Below are 17,256 nucleotides of genomic sequence, written 5' to 3'. Positions count from 1 at the left end.
GGACAAATTTATATTGAGAGAGACCCTGCCCCAAAGAGTTTACAGTCTAAAGAGATTAGACATACAAAGGGTGTCTACATGCAGCCACTAGATGAACTGATCAGATGACAAGGACTCAAGTGCCAGGAGTATGCAGATGACGACTTCAGTAGCTCAGACATAAGTTAGGGGTTTGTTACAGGAGTTGGTGGGTGAGATTCCATGGCGTGCGATGTGCAGGAGGTCAGACTAGATGATCATAATGGTCCCTTCTGACCTTAAAGTCTATGATTCTATGACATACAGCTCTAGCTGTCCTTCACCATATACAACCATATCACTACCATCAAGATGGCCCAGTGTTTGAATGAGATCAGCTCACAGATGAAGAACAGCTGGTTGAAACTGAACCCAAGCAAAACAGGTGATGCTGGTGGGCAGAGGAAAGCCCTTTGAAGAATTTGCATCCATGATGCAGTCTTGTTTGGTTGAAGGTACACGCTCATAATTGGTCATCTCAGTCTGTAGCTTAGTAGTGCTCCTGGATTCCTCACTGACACTAAACTCTAGCATAGCAGGATCTGCAAGTAATGCTTTCTGTCCTTTCCAGTGGGCTCAGAGAGTCTGTCCCATGCTAGCAGATGATGTGCTAATCTCAGTTATTCATGCCTTTGTCACTTCTTGGCTGGACTATAGCAATGCTGTATACCTAGGCATGAAGTCTTCAGAGCTTGGAAACTCTAGCTGGTATAGAATGCTGCAGCATTTCTTCTTGGCAACACTGGCTGCCTTGAGCACGTCACACCTGTCCTTCACATCCTACACTGGCTTCCCAAGTTCAATGTCTTGGTCCTTATCTTCAAGACACCATGGACCCAGGACATTGAATAGCTACACGAGCCTAAAGGATGAAGACCATGAGTGACAACTGCACTCCTCTAGCAGTATGAACTCTGTACAAAAGGGTAAAGCACATATGTGCAGGAGACAGGGTTTTCTTGGTGGCTGGCCCAAGACTGTGGAATGAACTTCCTCAGGAAGTAAAGACTGTCACAAACCTCACCCCCATCTGCTCTAAATGCAAGGTGCATTTCTTTGACCTGCCTTCTCTAACATAAAGATATAGCAATATGTATGTGTTTGTGTATATATAAATTCCAAAACAAAACTCTCCTATCCCCTGCACACACTTTGGCCCTTAGGGAGAGGATGAGAGAACAAACACTTGATAGACATTAGTCATATTGCTTAACGCACTTATAACTCTCAGATACTATGGTGATGAGAGCAGTAGAAGAACCTATATATTTAATTGAATAGTAAAATTGAGGGGAATTAGAAGCACGTGGAGGCAAAGTGATATACCCAAGTTCACACGGAAGGTTAGTGACAGAGCTAGGAATAGAACCATAGTCATCTGCATCCAAGTCCAGCATATTTGTATACTGTAACATGCTATCTCTACTATTTCCTATACATACCAAAGGCTTTGGGATAGGACAATAGCTGTTTGGGTGAATCCCAGTTATGTATTTGTTGTGGATCTCCCCAGAGATTTTATAGCCAGTCTTAATGAACTTCTTGCATAGTCTTGTATTGCAGCTGTCTGTCTAAAGGAAAAGGAAAATGTTGGCTATTTCTGCCTTGGATGGGCATCTACAAACTACTGTTTGAAATAACGTCTTCCATTTTAATCAGAATAAGACCCTTGGGTGCCACTTCCATGACACTTCCAATCTCACCAAGAGTCAGAGTGAGGCTCTTGCATGAGGTCCCAAAAGAGCTGCTATTTGCAGGTGTGTGTATTTTCTGCTCTCTGTGTGGGTTATTGGCTTTCTGATCCTTAAAGCTATAAAAACTATTTAAAGTGAACAGTTGGAAGCCTTCCTGCCTTAATTTATACACATACATAATATCAGTGCTAACTTAGCTGACTTTGTTGTTCCTTCAAAACCTAATGGAAGGAGGAAAATGCAAACGGGTGACTAATTGGAGCGCTCCACCTGCTTCTACCCAGCTATTTTAAAAATGTGTAAAAATGCACTCTTATAATCACACAATCCTATTTTAAACAACAAGCCTGTTATACAGTACCCTGACCAGCAAACTGTCAAAAGTGGGTGCAATGCGTGTATCCACAAAACATGTATGTGCCCTTTAGACCCACAAACCCCCACATTTATGTTCACAAAAGGGGAATTTGTACATTCAAATAAGTGGGTGCACAATTGCCTGCCCAAATTGCATATAGCTATATCAAAATGTGAGGTTTCTTGTATAACCCTCATTACATTAGCATTTGGAAGTGTTGGCCTTTTAGTCTCCTGGATATCATAAGCAGGTTCTTTCTGAAGCAGCTGTGAATTAGAAATATTCCTGCTCCTGGAGGCCTTGGCTTTGCCTTCTATGGACATGGTATCCTAAGTAGTGGCTGAGAGGCAGTTTCCTTTTTGTTTGGTGAATAGTAAATTCTTCCCCAGCTGACTAATGGAGATGTATCATGATATCATGTATACCAGTGGTTGTCAGCCTGTGGTCCACGGACCCCTGGGGTCCACAGAATATGTCTAAGATTTCCAAAGGGGTCTGCACCTCCATTTGAAATTGTTGGGGATCCGCAAATGAAAAAAGGCTGAAAATCACTGAAATAAACATATTCCAAAAAAGCCTGACACTGAATAATGGAGCTACCTGTATGAAGGGGTTCACTCCAGAAATTTGATCACGCAGTGGAGATCATTTAATTGAGACGCAGACTACTGGATTCCCATTCCTTTTTTTAGGATTGAGAGCTACAGATTCCTGGCTGCATTGTTTATTCCCTTGGCTGCAATAACAGTTTGTGAAGACTGAGCTATTCATCTGAATTGAGTTTGTGTGTGAGAGAGATGAGTGAATGAGAGAGAAATTTGACACCAGCCTACATCTAATACAGGTGGAGTGGGAGATCAAGTCCCAGCACCTATAAGAGAACAACAATTACTATTTATTAATTTGCTTTTTTTTGTACAGTCCAAAATGTGCTAGGTCCTCTCCAAACATAATAGAAGGCCTGATCCCTTCCCTGAAGTGCTTACATTCCTTTAAAAAAAAAACCCCAAGGCAGAGAGAAGGAAGATAGGGAAAGGGGGAAAACAAATTAGTTTAGGGGCCAAGGGGTGACTGGCCATAGAATCATAGGGTTAGAAGGGACCGCAAGATGCAGAATTTGTTGTGTCTAAACCATCCAAGACAGATGGCTACCCTGCCTCCTTTTGAAAATCTCCTGTAAAGGAGCTTCCACAACCTCCCCAGTATCTGTTCCATTGGCCTACTGCTCATACAGTTAGAAAGCTTTTCCTGAGATTTAATCTAAATCTGCTCTGCTGTAGTTTGAACCCACTGCCTCTTGTTCTCTCTTGCCTCAGAAGGCAGGACAACTTTTCTCCATCTTTTTCTGGCAGCCTTTCAAGTATTTGAAGACCGCTATCATGTCCCCCCATAATCTCCTTTTTTTTTTCCAACTAAACATACCCAGTTCCTTCAGCCTTTGCTCATATGGACTGGATTCTATCCCTTTGATCATCTTTGTCAGTAGCCTCTGGATCCTTTCCGGTTTCTCTACATCCTTTCCATACATTGGTGACCAAAATTGGACATGGTATTCCAGCGGAGGCCTAACCAGTGCCAAGTAGAGTGGTACTATCACCTTCCATGACTTGCATGCTATGACTCTGTTAATGCAACTTCAAAAATCAAATGCACAAATACAAAATGGGGGATAACTGGGTTGGCAGCAGCACTGCTGAGAAGGATCTGGGAGTTGTGATGGATCACAGCCTCAACATGAATCAGCAATGTGATGCTGTTGTAAAAAAAGGAAGTAGGAGCTGGAGAGCAGTAACTTTATATCAGGAACAGCTGTTCCACTGTCCTTCCACATCTTTCAGTCCCACTGCATATGAGCGGGAGAGTTTAGAAGGTCACATAAGAATGAAACATAGGAAAGAAGAAGGACATGGAGGGGACACCAAGAGAAGAGTAAGGGCTTGTCTGCTCACAAAATGTTTACCACTTTAATTATATAGGTATAGATAATGCGGCACAACAAAGTAACTGCAATTTGTGTGTGTGCATTTTCTCCTCTCTGAGTCGGTTATTGGCTTTCTGATCCTTAAATCTATAAAAGCATTTAAAGTGAATGGCTGGAAGCTATCTTACCTTAATTTGTACACATATATAATATCAGTGCTAACTCAGCTGACCTTGTCATTCCTTCAAAACCTAATGGAAGCTGGAAAATACAAATGACTTAAGTGGAGCGCTCCATCTGCTTCTAACACAATACTATGTGCATGCTTGTTATACAGTACCCTGATCAGCAAACTGTCAAATGTGGGTGCAATAGGCATGTCCAGAAAAAATGTATGAGCTCGTTATACCCGCAAAACCTCATGTTTATGTGCACAAAAGGGGGATTTGTACATGCAAATAAGTAGGTGCACAATTGCTGTCCCAATTAGCATACAGCTATATCAGAATATGAGGTTTAGTAACTCCATTATGCTAGCACTTAAAATTGGTCTTTTGGTCCCCTGGGAAATGTAAACAGGTTCTTTCTGAACAGATGTGAATTAGAAATATTCCTGCTTTGGGAGACCTTGGCCTTGCCTTTATGGACATGTATTCTTTATTCTTAGAGGAATAAAAGTACAACTCACCGTAGTGTGGATGCAATTATATCAGTTTAAAGGTTCCATAAGGGAATATTCACTTGACTGAGAATCTGGCTCCTTAAAATGGAATTTAAACAAGAACCCAATTTTAAACTTCAGGTGTTTCTAATCCCATTGAAAAGCTGGGGAAGGATGGTGTGTGTGAGTCACTGCTCCAGGCCTCCTGCACTTTCCTTAGACTTTCTGCTGCCTCTACAATGTGCCACATGGCAAGGAAGGGGTCTGGGCTACCCCACTCCTAGCAGTCCAGGACTTTACACTAAGGCCATTCTCGATTCCAAAGATCATTGGAATCATTAGTCAGTCTCATTTGGATGTGGCTTACTTATGTTGCTGTAAGCTCCCCTTTCTCTCTGCCCTGTTAACAAGCAGTCAGCATGTGGTACCCTTACCCACCTGAGGTCTTTTCACCTCAAGGCTGTCAGGACTCTCTGAAAGCAATTGTTCCAGCCTCTGGGACTAATAGTTGGGAGGCCAGGGTTGGCCAGTTTGTGGAAGGGAAAGCAGGGAAGGAAACTCCAAATGGAATGGGTACTGCTGCTGAAAGGGAGAGACTGTATTGTGCAAGAGTCTGAAGGGACACCAGGAAATTGGCTTTGTGGAGACAGAGTAAAGCTCAGATAACCAAACACAAGCCATGAGAGTTAAAGGTTTGTTGGATCCCCATGCATTCATCTCCTCATCAAGAGATGAAGTGCTGTGTGAGCTCTGCTGGTTATAACATGGGGGCTAGAAATCTGGACTCCTTCCTTCTCTTTGTGGCTCTGGGATGGGAGTGTGACCTAGTGGTTAGAGAAGAGGACTGGGAGTCAGGACTCTTCTGTTGTTCTATTCCTACCTTTGTGTGACTTTGGGCAAGTCATTTACTGTTGCTATGTCTCCGTTTCAAACTTCTGTAGAATGGGGATAGTCCTGCGCAACTCCAAAGTGAGGCTCAGTTACTGTTTGTATAGGGCTTTGAGAGCCTGGGGTAGAAGGTTGTAGAAAGGAGTAGAGTATCGCTCTGACAGCCTGAAAGCCATATAGTGGACTTTGAACATCCCCTCTAGATCACAAGTGATTATTTTTGACCCACCAACTGGTTCCAGAGACTGTCCCAGATCCTGCCCTACTGGGCTGAACCTGTCCAAGTTTGCCCCTTTTTAGGGTTCAGTTAAAAGCTGTGGGTGTAGGGAACCAGTTGTGCTAGTGCATGCATTCCAGTTCCTGTCTCATTCAGAGGGTGGCCAGCCATAGCCGGTGGGTGGTGCTGAACGGACAGCTCCACTTTCCAATCACGCCTATCCTGCTAAGCTCTTTTGCCTCCTCCAGCAGGCAGATTGGAGTAACTAAACAAGGCTACGTCTACACTGGGGTGTGATTCGCAGCTTGCATACACGTATTTGGGGAAGCTCGATGAGACTTACTGCAAGTATACAGAGTAGGGTAGCCATGGTAGCCTGGGAAGCAGCGGCATGGCTTAGCCATGCTGAGTACAAACCCATGGATTCAGGCGGGATTCTGCTCAGCACACCTAACCTGCCACTGCCTATGCTACCACAGCTATACTACGATTTATACAGGCGCTAGTCATCAGCAGGCCAGTACAAGTATGTGTATGCAAGCTGGGAATCATGCCCCCTGGCTCATAGTATAGATACGGCCTTAGAGCATATTGATTTGGTACCCATATAGTAAGGAAAAATGCCTCTAAGAAGAGAGGGATTTTCACCACTTTCCCTTTACAATCCCATTGTTTTCACCATACTGCTTTGTTGCAAGATATTATTCCAGAAGAAGAGCTTGACTTGTGCTTTGTTTTGTAGCAAGAGACAAACCACAGGTCATAGCTCCTCCGATTTTTCCCCTGTGGCTTCCCCCCCCCCACATACTTGCTGAACCCTCCGAAGCTAAGAGCCTTCTGCTCCCCTCCCCCGACCTGTGTGTCTGGATTCTGTTAATTGCCTCTGGTAGCTGGCGCCGGGATGGAGCTGCAGAGTCTCAAGTGCCAGGAGATGTTCACACACCGCTTTCCCAGCTCATTAGGCTGTTGGCAGCAGCTCGATTAACCAGTATCCTTTTGTCCTCTTGCTCCTTTTCATTGTAATTGACAGAAAGGGCCAATTTGCAGAAGGGAGTAGGGAAGGAAAGCTCCAAATGGAATGGGTGCAGCTGGTGAACACTGGGTCAGAACTGCTGAAAGGAAGAAGCTGTATCTTGCAAGAGTCTGAAGGGAGATCAGGAAACTGGCTCTGTGGAGACAGAGTAAAGCTCAGATAACCTAACACAAGAAAATGAGAGTTACCAGCCAGTGGAATCAGTGTGCCATGCACCAGGGCTTTCTGTTTATTTCCTCTCTATCACACGCAGCTCCTGAGGTAGATGTCAAAGTAAAGGCCTCATGGTCTGGTTTGTTTCTGTTACAGTGATAAGTTCTTTTACCATAGCCCAGTGGGTGCTCCTTTTGGGTTCATTGGCAGCACTAAGGTATAACAGCCACACCATGGCAATATTGTGACACTGAATGGCTGCTGAAACAGTATGCCCTGGAATGATTTGAAACCTATTTTTAACAAAATACTCAAACATGTATGCCCAAATTACACCATGGCATCTGCCAGCAAAAGTCCACAGGTCTCAGTGTCCTGGCCAGACCCTTGAAATCACAAGAAACGGACCCACCTTTCCTAATCCCCATGTAAAATCCTTGCTCCGTCTGCCAGAAAGGGTGAGGTAGGCTTTCTCCAAAAGGAAGAGATGGGAAAGGCCAAAGTGCTGGACCCCCTGCAATCATAAGAGACTGACACACTTGATCCTCCTGGAAGATCCTTGCTCAATCTGCCAGAAAAAGGAGGGAAAGTTCCCTGCTGAAAAGCTCACAGGAAAACTTCTTCCCAGTCTTAGTTTCGGGAGGAACATGCTGAGCCTGCACATTAGAGCAACGAGAATCATTCCTCACCGAGACACTATGCCTCCATCTTCAGGGGACAGAAAATCCAAAACGTCCATGGAGAAAGCTACGGAGAGCCCAGATTGACCAAAATGACAAAGTGTACCTTGAAAGAACAAGCTTCCTTTGCAGGAAAGAGAAAATTGAAATAAGAACTTACTTGCTATATATTTTTTTTTCTTTCAGGCACATACTGTCTTTCTCCTGGTGTCACCTGCTAGCCATGTGCAGTTACAGTTGCACACCTGGTTGGAAATAGAACAGCTCCTCAGCTCAGTGGTTCTGAGCTCTTGGGTGGTTCCCAAAGCTGCCTCGGTCATAATGGTGAAGCATCCATCAGTCGCCAAGCAGTGATGCTTGCTGCTGGCTCTAGCCCAGCACAGAGCTCTCATAGGATTTCCAAAACCTTTTTTGATTAGGTAAATTAAAACAACAACCACCTGTCCCTCTCTGCACCTTGCATTGCTGCAGCAAGTTGGTCTTTTCTGATGTAAATTTAAACACAATCAGCCTCGTGTTTGGTATTAGAACTGGAAGGGGTTGTAAGGTGACCAGGAGAAATTTGAGCAGTGGGGACTGTGGTGTAGCAAAGGCAGAGTTGCTGCTGATAAATATGAAGTCTTGCAGCCAGGGAAAGGAGGTAAACAACACAAGAACAAAAGAATCACATGGCACTGAGATGAGAGTATGTTCCTCTTATGTCCTTCGTTCTGTCCTGTACCTGTCACCTTTCCAAATGCTTGTTGCCAGGGGGAAGATGAGGGATCAAGTTGGGAGGCTGGGAAGTGAGGTATCCAGGAGGGGACATGGTAAACAGCATGACAGTGTTGGAAAATGAGCTTTGCAGCTCCTCTAAAACCTCTTCCAGGCAAATCTCTAATGAGTCTCTTCCATAAGCCTCTTCCTAACCTACAAGGTTACATAGCGGACTCAGCAGAGTGAAGGGAATGATAATTTCTGTAGGAGATGCCCTTGCACTTGGTACTTTGAGGAGGCCTGAAGTGTAGGTCAGCAGTGGCATTCTACTGTTAGCCCTGCAGAGAGCGGCTGGTTCATCACAGCTGACTCACTGAGGTCATCGTGGCTCCTTTGTATCCTGCATACAAGCAAGGTGGGAGTAGCCCACTGCTGGGGAGACCAGAGGCTGGGGCACGCTGGTCCTGATGGCAGGACCCTAGGAACAGCCACTCCTGGGGAGAAGCTTTGGGCTGGGGTTTGTATAATTCTCCTTTTTGTTAATAAAATCGAACCCCAGACAGCTGTGACATTTTGGCTCCCAACAATTCATGTGTTCTTTGTCTCCATCAGTCTACATGTTCTTCCACCACGCCCCTGATTATTTGACCACTAGCAGCAGAGTCTAGGGGGCACAGGAGTGGCTATGAGTCAAGATTCCCAGGTCCTATCCTTAACTGTGCTACTGACGTGCTGTCAAAACTTTGGCGAGTGCTACATTTCAGTTTCCCCAGCTATAAAATGGAGATAATACTTCCTCATCTGGCCATGGTGCAGTGCGGGTTAATTAACTCCTACTGAGGGAAAGGGCACGTAGAAGTGTTGAGTACTGTTTGTTATATTTTGCAGTGATTCATCTGGTTCACTCCAAGAGCTCCTCTGTGTACAGGGGAGGAGTGGGTTAAACTCAGAGACCGTGGGTGCCTGCTATGCTGGGAAAGCAGACTCTGCAAACTGGGCCTGTTTTGTTCTGATTGGGGCAGCCGCTTAATGTGCTCAGTGCCACCGAGGACGGCTGCAGCTGCAACCTGCTGTCGCAGCAATGGCAAGCGAAGCCCACGCTAGCAGCAGCCCTGGGGCTGAGCCCAGAAGGGATTGTGTATCCCAGTCTCGCTCACAGACAGTTGGGAGGAGGGAGAAACAGGCAGGTTTTACCATCATTGAAGATCAGAAGCGACCTTCCCTGAAAGGGGCGGAGGGGAGGTCCTAGGATGATGACCAGATCCATTTAAATCCTCTCTAATCTACTGCTGAGATAAAGATCCAGAGGAGCTGCAGTAGAGATGCTGCCGCACTGGAAAGTCAGAGGTGCAGGGATCTCCATTGTGGGCCTGCCACCCTCCTGGGCTCTTGGCTTCACAGTGTGCTGAATTGGCATTCTTTTTTTTTGTGAGTCAGTGGCTCCAGCAGGAGTCCCTTTTCCTGGGACTGTCATGACCCATGTGACAGGTGGACCTGCCACAAAGATGCAGAGTGGCTGGATGGGGGTTCAGTGGACAACTCTTATCTTGCAAAACTTAGGGTCATTGACAATCCTGCTTATCCCAGCTAGAAGGTCAGAGGCACAGGAGCACCCCTTGGTGTGGTGAGTTTCGTCCTCAACGTTACCCAGTTCACCCATGGCAACCCCCTTTACATCATCAAATTACCATCCAGGCAACCTTTAGCATCACTCAGTCACTGTCGTCTTGAGCCCAGAGCTCTGTCCCTGGGCTGTGGCTTCAGGACACAGCAAGAGCCAGGTTTGTGGTCAGTTTCATTCACCCTGCAAGCTACAGTTAAAAGCCATTTACATGCATCATGGGTCCAGTTCTCAGTAGTGCTTCATTGAATATCAGGGTTGGACAAGACCTCAGGAGGTCATCTAGTGCAACCCCCTGCTCAAAGCAGGACCAATCCCCAATTTTTGCCCCAGATCCCTAAATGGGCCCCCTCAAGGATTGAGCTCACAACTCTGGGTTTAGCAGGCCAATGCTCAAACCACTGAGCTATCCCTCTTTCCCCCAAATTTACCTTGGTTCCCCACAAACCTGGCCTTATCTCGTCTTTTCATTGTAAATTACTGATTGACATCAGAAATGCAGGATCATAAAATGGAGGAGACCCTCTCTACAGGCTGCAGGATTTGCCCCACCAAGGGTCAAGTACCATTTATAGGCACCGATCGGTGATGTTTCAGTGGTGCTTTTTAAATGTCATTCTTAATTATTGAGTTTGGAACTGTTTAGGGGAGGTATCTGAGCAGCTTTTGCTGTGTAGTTATTTATAAGTGCTGAAATTCACCAGCTCCCAACCTGCCTTTCTTGCAATTGTGGTGAAGATTCCTCCTGGGTGATTCAGAGCTGCAGAGTTGGTAAAACACATTTAAGGCATCACCCTGTGTAGCTTACTTGTACCGCAGTGGATGTGGGAGTCACTTGCACAGTATCTCAGCATCTGACTATTTGGGAAGGCCTTCAGAGAATCCAATAGCGACAAATGAGTCTCTGTATATCACTCTGCTTTCTTCCCCCTGAGAAAGACATGAGATTGCCAGTAGACCTCTCCACTCATTGCTGTTTGTTTCTTTTCAGCCTACAAGGAGAAAATGAAGGAGCTGTCCTTGCTCTCACTGATCTGCTCCTGTTTCCACACTCAGCCGCACCCCAATACTATCTACCAGTATGGAGGTAAATGACATATGCACAGAATCTCTTGTAGATCCAATCTGCAGGCAGCTTCTGTAAATCTTGGAGGACTTCAGTACATTAGGCTGGGTTCCTGACTAGGGGGAGAGACCATTTTCATGTCCTGATCCAAGTTTTCTGTATTACTGGAGCATGGTATTTTAGTCCACTTCCTTAGAATAGGTTTCAGAGTAGCAGCCGTGTTAGTCTATTTCCGCAAAAAGAAAAGGAGGACTTGTGGCACCTTAGAGACTAACACATTTATTTGAGCATAAACTTTCATGAGTTACATCCGATGAAGTGAGCTGTAGCTCACGAAAGTTTATGGTCAAATAAATTTGTTAGTCTCTAAGGTGCCACAAGTCCTCCTTTTTCTTTTTCTTTAGAATAGTTTATTAACCTGTGACCCACATTTACACACACAGAAATAGTAGGACTGTTACCAAACAGCACCATTACATACCCTGGGATATGAGTCTTGATGTTATCAGCAGTATGGCCTTTCTGTGGCTGCCATCAGCTATGCTGTACTTATTCTGTGGCTGTAAGATTAATTGCATTGGCTACACAACACAATTCTGTATGCAGTTTCTGTGAAAAGCCCCTGATTGGGCAGAGAGAAAGATCCTGCTGTTGGGTCTTTCAGATAGAATGTAAGACCAAGGTATGGACCTCCTGTGGTCACCAAAGACCTCGTGGTCCTTTTCATAAGAGCAGGGAAGTTAATTCCAGTGTCCTGGCCAAATTCCAACATGCGTAATTCCATTCTGCCTCCCAAAATTCCCTCTGCAGGTTCAGCTGGATCCCCGAATCCCCTTTACTTATTGACCACCACTGCCTACTGTTGGTCTGCACCATAACATTTGACAATGATGCTCCTACTTCTAGGTTGTACAGTGTCATTGTCCCTTTTACCAGCAATTAATGATTGACTTCAAATTCTCACCTCTCTGAAACTCTCCAGCAGAGACTCAAGTGACAATACATCCCATTTAGAAGCATCTCATCGCAACCAGGTCTCACTTGGTGATCATAGCTTCAGGGCTTGACTTAGCAGCTTCTGCAAGGTGCCTTTATCAAATTAGCTCTTTCATAAGTGTCCTATAATCCATCAAGTGCTTCTGTTCTTCTCTCATAGACATGGAGGTGAAGCAGCTGGACAAAAGGGCATCTGGCCAGAGCTTTGAAGTGATCCTGAAGTCTCCTTCGGACTTGTCCCCGGAGAGTCCAGTCCTCTCTTCTCCCCCTAAGAAGAAGGACCTGTCCCTGGAGGAGCTGCAGAAGAGGCTGGAGGCTGCAGAGGAGAGGAGGAAGGTAACAGGATATTCTAGGGAAATGCTAACTTATATGACCAAACATGTTTTAACCAAGCCCCCCAAGTGACCGCAATTCATAATTGGGGACAGAAAAACAGATACAGTGCTGGGGGTGAACAACACCATTGATTTTACTTAGGAGCCACATCTTGTGATTGGTAATAGTGCTGTGTGTTACACTCCTGTTCTACCCCCAGTTGTTAGGTTTGATGTAGGAATCACTGGATGAAATTCTCTGGCCTGTGTTATGCAGGAGGTTAGAATAGATGATCACATTGGTCCCTTCTGGCCTTAAAATCTATGGATCTTTGGAATCCTGTGGTCCTCTGGTTTACATTTTCATAGAGAATTGTATGTGTGACCTGATGCTGTTGCAGAGTGAAAATCTATCACTAGCTATCTCTATAGGAGATATAAATATAAGCCACACATCCAGTAAAGCTTAGAATCAGTGCCTTTTGCACCATTGCCTTTTGCAATGGATAAGACAGAGTCCGTCTGGGCAAAAATTACATTGGGGAAGAAAACTAGTAAAGCCTCTCCTCCGATAGTGCTTGGGGTGTGCTATAGACCTCCGGAATCTAATTTGGATATGGATAGAGCCCTTTTTAATGTTTTTAATAAAGTAAATACTAATGGAAATTGCGTGATCATGGGAGACTTTAACTTCCCAGATATAGACTGGAGGACCAGTGCTAGTAATAATAATAGGGCTCAGATTTTCCTAGATGCGATAGCTGATGGATTCCTTCATCAAGTAGTTGCTGAACCAACTAGAGGGGATGCCATTTTAGATTTAATTTTGGTGAGTAGCGAGGACCTCATAGAAGAAATGGTTGTAGGGGACAATCTTGGCTCAAGTGATCATGAGCTAATTCAGTTCAAACTAAATGGAAGGATTAACAAAAATAAATCTGCAACTAGAGTTTTTGATTTCAAAAGGGCTGACTTTCAAAAATTAAGGAAATTAGTTAGGGAAGTGGATTGGACTGAAGAACTTATGGATCTAAAGGTAGAGGAGGCCTGGGATTACTTTAAATCAAAGCTGCAGAAGCTATTGGAAGCCTGTATCCCAAGAAAGGGGAAAAAATTCATAGGAAGGAGTTGTAGACCAAGCTGGATGAGCAAGCATCTTAGAGAGGTGATTAAGAAGAAGCAGAAAGCATACAGGGAGTGGAAGATGGGAGAGATCAGCAAGGAAAGCTACCTAATTGAGGTCAGAACATGTAGGGATAAAGTGAGACAGGCTAAAAGTCGAGTAGAGTTGGACCTTGCAAAGGGAATTAAAACCAATAGTAAAAGGTTCTATAGCCATATAAATAAGAAGAAAACTAAGAAAGAAGTGGGGCCGCTAAACACTGAGGATGGAGTGGAGGTTAAAGATAATCTAGGCATGGCCCAATATCTAAACAAATACTTTGCCTCGGTCTTTAATAAGGCTAAAGAGGATCTCGGGGATAATGGTAGCATGACAAATGGGAATGAGGATATGGAGGTAGATATTACCATATCTGAGGTAGAAGCGAAACTCAAACAGCTTAATGGGACTAAATCGGGGGGGGGGCCCAGATAATCTTCATCCAAGAATATTAAAGGGACTGGCACCTGAAATTGCAAGCCCATTAGCAAGAATTTTTAATGAATCTGTAAACTCAGGAGTAGTACCGAATGATTGGAGAATTGCTAATATAGTTCCTATTTTTAAGAAAGGAAAAAAAAGTGATCCGGGTAACTACAGGCTAGTTAGTTTGACATCTGTAGTATGCAAGGTCCTGGAAAAAATTTTGAAGGAGAAATTAGTTAAGGACATTGAAGTCAATGGTAAATGGGACAAAATACAACATGGTTTTACAAAAGGTAGATCGTGCCAAACCAACCTAATCTCCTTTTTTGAAAAAGTAACAGATTTTTTAGATAAAGGAAATGCAGTGGATCTGATTTACCTAGATTTCAGTAAGGCATTTGATACTGTGCCACATGAGGAATTATTAGTTAAATTGGAGAAGATGGGGATCAATATGAACATCAAAAGGTGGATAAGGAATTGGTTAAAGGGGAGACTGCAACGGGTCCTACTGAAAGGCGAACTGTCAGGTTGGAGGGAGGTTACCAGTGGAGTTCCTCAGGGATCGGTTTTGGGACCAATCTTATTTAATCTTTTTATTACTGACCTTGGCACAAAAAGTGGGAGTGTGCTAATAAAGTTTGCAGATGATACAAAGCTAGGAGGTATTGCCAATTCAGAGAAGGATCGGGATATTATACAGGAGGATCTGGATGACCTTGTAAACTGGAGTAATAGTAATAGGATGAAATTTAATAGTGAGAAGTGTAAGGTTATGCATTTAGGGATTAATAACAAGAATTTTAGTTATAAGTTGGGGACGCATCAATTAGAAGTAACGGAAGAGGAGAAGGACCTTGGAGTATTGGTTGATCATAGGATGACTATGAGCTGCCAATGTGATATGGCTGTGAAAAAAGCTAATGCGGTTTTGGGATGCATCAGGAGAGGCATTTCCAGTAGGGATAAGGAGGTTTTAGTACCATTATACAAGGCACTGGTGAGATCTCACCTAGAATACTGTGTGCAGTTCTGGTCTCCCATGTTTAAAAAGGATGAATTCAAACTGGAGCAGGTACAGAGAAGGGCTGCTAGGATGATCCGAGGAATGGAAAACTTGTCTTATGAAAGGAGACTTAAGCAGCTTGGCTTGTTTAGCCTAACTAAAAGAAGGTTGAGGGGAGATATGATTGCTCTCTATAAATATATCAGAGGGATAAATACAGGAGAGGGAGAGGAATTATTTCAGCTCAGCACCAATGTGGACACAAGAACAAATGGGTATAAACTGGCCACCAGGAAGTTTAGACTTGAAATTAGACGAAGGTTTCTAACCATCAGAGGAGTGAAGTTTTGGAATAGCCTTCCCAGGGAAGCAGTGGGGGCAAAAGATCTATCTGGTTTTAAGATTCTACTTGATAAGTTTATGGAGGAGATGGTATGATGGGATAATGGGATTTTGGTAAGTAATTGATCTTTAAATATTCAGGGTAAATAGGACTAATCCCCTGAGATGGGATATTAGATGGATGGGATCTGAGTTACTACAGAAAATTCTTTCCTGGGTATCTGGCTGGTGAATCTTGCCCATATGTTCAGGGTTTAGCTGATTGCCATATTTGGTGTCGGGAAGGAATTTAACTCCAGGGCAGATTGGAGAGGCCCTGGAGGTTTTTCGCCTTCCTCTGTAGCATGGGGCATGGGTGACTTGAGGGGGGCTTCTCTGCTCCTTGAAGTCCTTAAACCATGATTTAAGGACTTCAATAGCTCAGACATAGGTGAGGTTTTTTGTAGGAGTGGGTGGGTGAGATTCTGTGGCCTGCGCTGTGCAGGAGGTCGGACTAGATGATCAGAATGGTCCCTTCTGACCTTAGTATCTATGAATCTATGTCATTGCTTTTTTAACAGCTGGCAATGCTCTTTTTTCACTTCATTTATGAGCATAATTTAAAGTCTTAATAGAGAAAAATTTTGGAAAATTAGAGAAATAATAAAAAGAGGCAAACCACGACACTACAAAAACTTGTGGGTAAGAGCAGGAGAAGAGGCAGTTTAATATATAGGGACAGATTTCCAGAGGAGTCTACATAGCTTGCAAATTGCACCAACAGTGTTGCTCACACAGAAAAGATAGAATTTCGAATGTTTAACATCTACCTGCCTGAAATGCAGGTGCAAATGTAGAGGTTTGAAAATTTGTCGCATGTGATCTAGAAAGGATTTGTGGGGTGGGGAGAACATGGTCACAGTATCTAAATATCATCTAATGGACGGAGGGGAGTAGCCACATGAATGGTTGGATGGTTGGACAAGAAGCAATGATCAAAGCCTTAAGAGCGGCAGATAAGTTTAGAGTAAATATTGAGTGCAAATCCTGTAACAGAGTTGCTAGGTTTTGGACAGACAACCAAAGAAGTTGGTTGTGGCACCTCCAGGGAGACACTGCAGATCAGATCAGGGAAGCATCTGTGAGACAAGGGACATGAAGAATTCCTTTCACACACACACACCTCTTTCCCCCCCCCCCCCGGATCTATTGGCTTCCCACAGACCCAGGAGGCCCAAGTGCTGAAGCAGCTGGCAGAGAAACGGGAGCACGAGCGGGAGGTGCTGCACAAGGCCCTGGAGGAGAACAATAACTTCAGCCGGCTGGCTGAGGAGAAGCTCAACTACAAGATGGAGCTGAGCAAGGAGATCCGTGAAGCTCACCTAGCTGCCTTGAGGGAGCGACTGCGTGAGAAGGCAAGTGTTAGATTCACCTGTCCCAGCACACCTAGAGAATGGGCAGGGCCAGGACACCTGCCTATATTATAGTGGCTATTGGTACCAAAGCCTTTGCCTAGCATCTGTAGCCTGGCCTGCTGACCTCGAACACAGCTGGGATGTTCACCATGAGAGCAGAGCTCTGTATACAATCTACATCTCCTGCACCATCATTTTCCTTGGCTACCTTGTGCAACTCTCCCTCCTCAGGGTGTTCAATGTGCTCTGCTCACCCCTTCCCTCTGGAGCCCTGCTCCCCAGTTTTCTTCCTTCTCTCTCTCTCTGCCTCATACCTTCTTGTTTTGGTTTTTGGAGGGGGGTGGGACTCTATACTTGGCTGTGTGAAAGTGAGCACTGAGGTTTGGGCGCTTTCTTGCCACATCTGACCTCTCTTCCATCAGAACAGGTACTAAAGAGAGTTTTTCAGCAGTAGCTCAGGATACCATGAGATGGAGGAGATGTGCACCTGAGATCAGTGTAGCAGGCTCAGGCTCCCTCACCTCCGGTCTAATGGCAGAGAACATTACTTTATCTTCGTCTGGCCCTTGGCCCAAAGGCAGCACTGAACTCAGGCTTCCTCTGCTGCACT

At 44.6% G+C, this 17,256-nt stretch overlaps 1 protein-coding gene across 4 annotated transcripts in view; it reads left to right on the top strand.

Annotated features, from left to right (window-relative positions):
* STMN3 (stathmin 3) overlaps positions 1-17,256 on the top strand; it is a 43,688-nt gene that overhangs the window by 19,993 nt on the left and 6,439 nt on the right. For 3 of the 4 annotated variants that reach the window (XM_043496040.1, XM_038369096.2, XM_043496038.1), the window contains exons 3-5: positions 10,932-11,027; positions 12,163-12,338; positions 16,455-16,646. In XM_043496040.1, coding sequence (XP_043351975.1) covers positions 10,932-11,027; positions 12,163-12,338; positions 16,455-16,646 — 464 coding nt within the window. Of the gene's footprint in view, positions 1-8,017; positions 8,043-10,931; positions 11,028-12,162; positions 12,339-16,454; positions 16,647-17,256 lie in introns of those variants that run through there. The other variant, XM_038369097.2, reaches the window with a different exon arrangement.

The sequence above is a fragment of the Dermochelys coriacea genome, chromosome 13 (genome assembly GCF_009764565.3).
Source record: "Dermochelys coriacea isolate rDerCor1 chromosome 13, rDerCor1.pri.v4, whole genome shotgun sequence".
NCBI lineage: Eukaryota > Metazoa > Chordata > Testudines > Dermochelyidae > Dermochelys > Dermochelys coriacea.
This window is presented reverse-complemented; position numbering and strand designations above follow the sequence as displayed.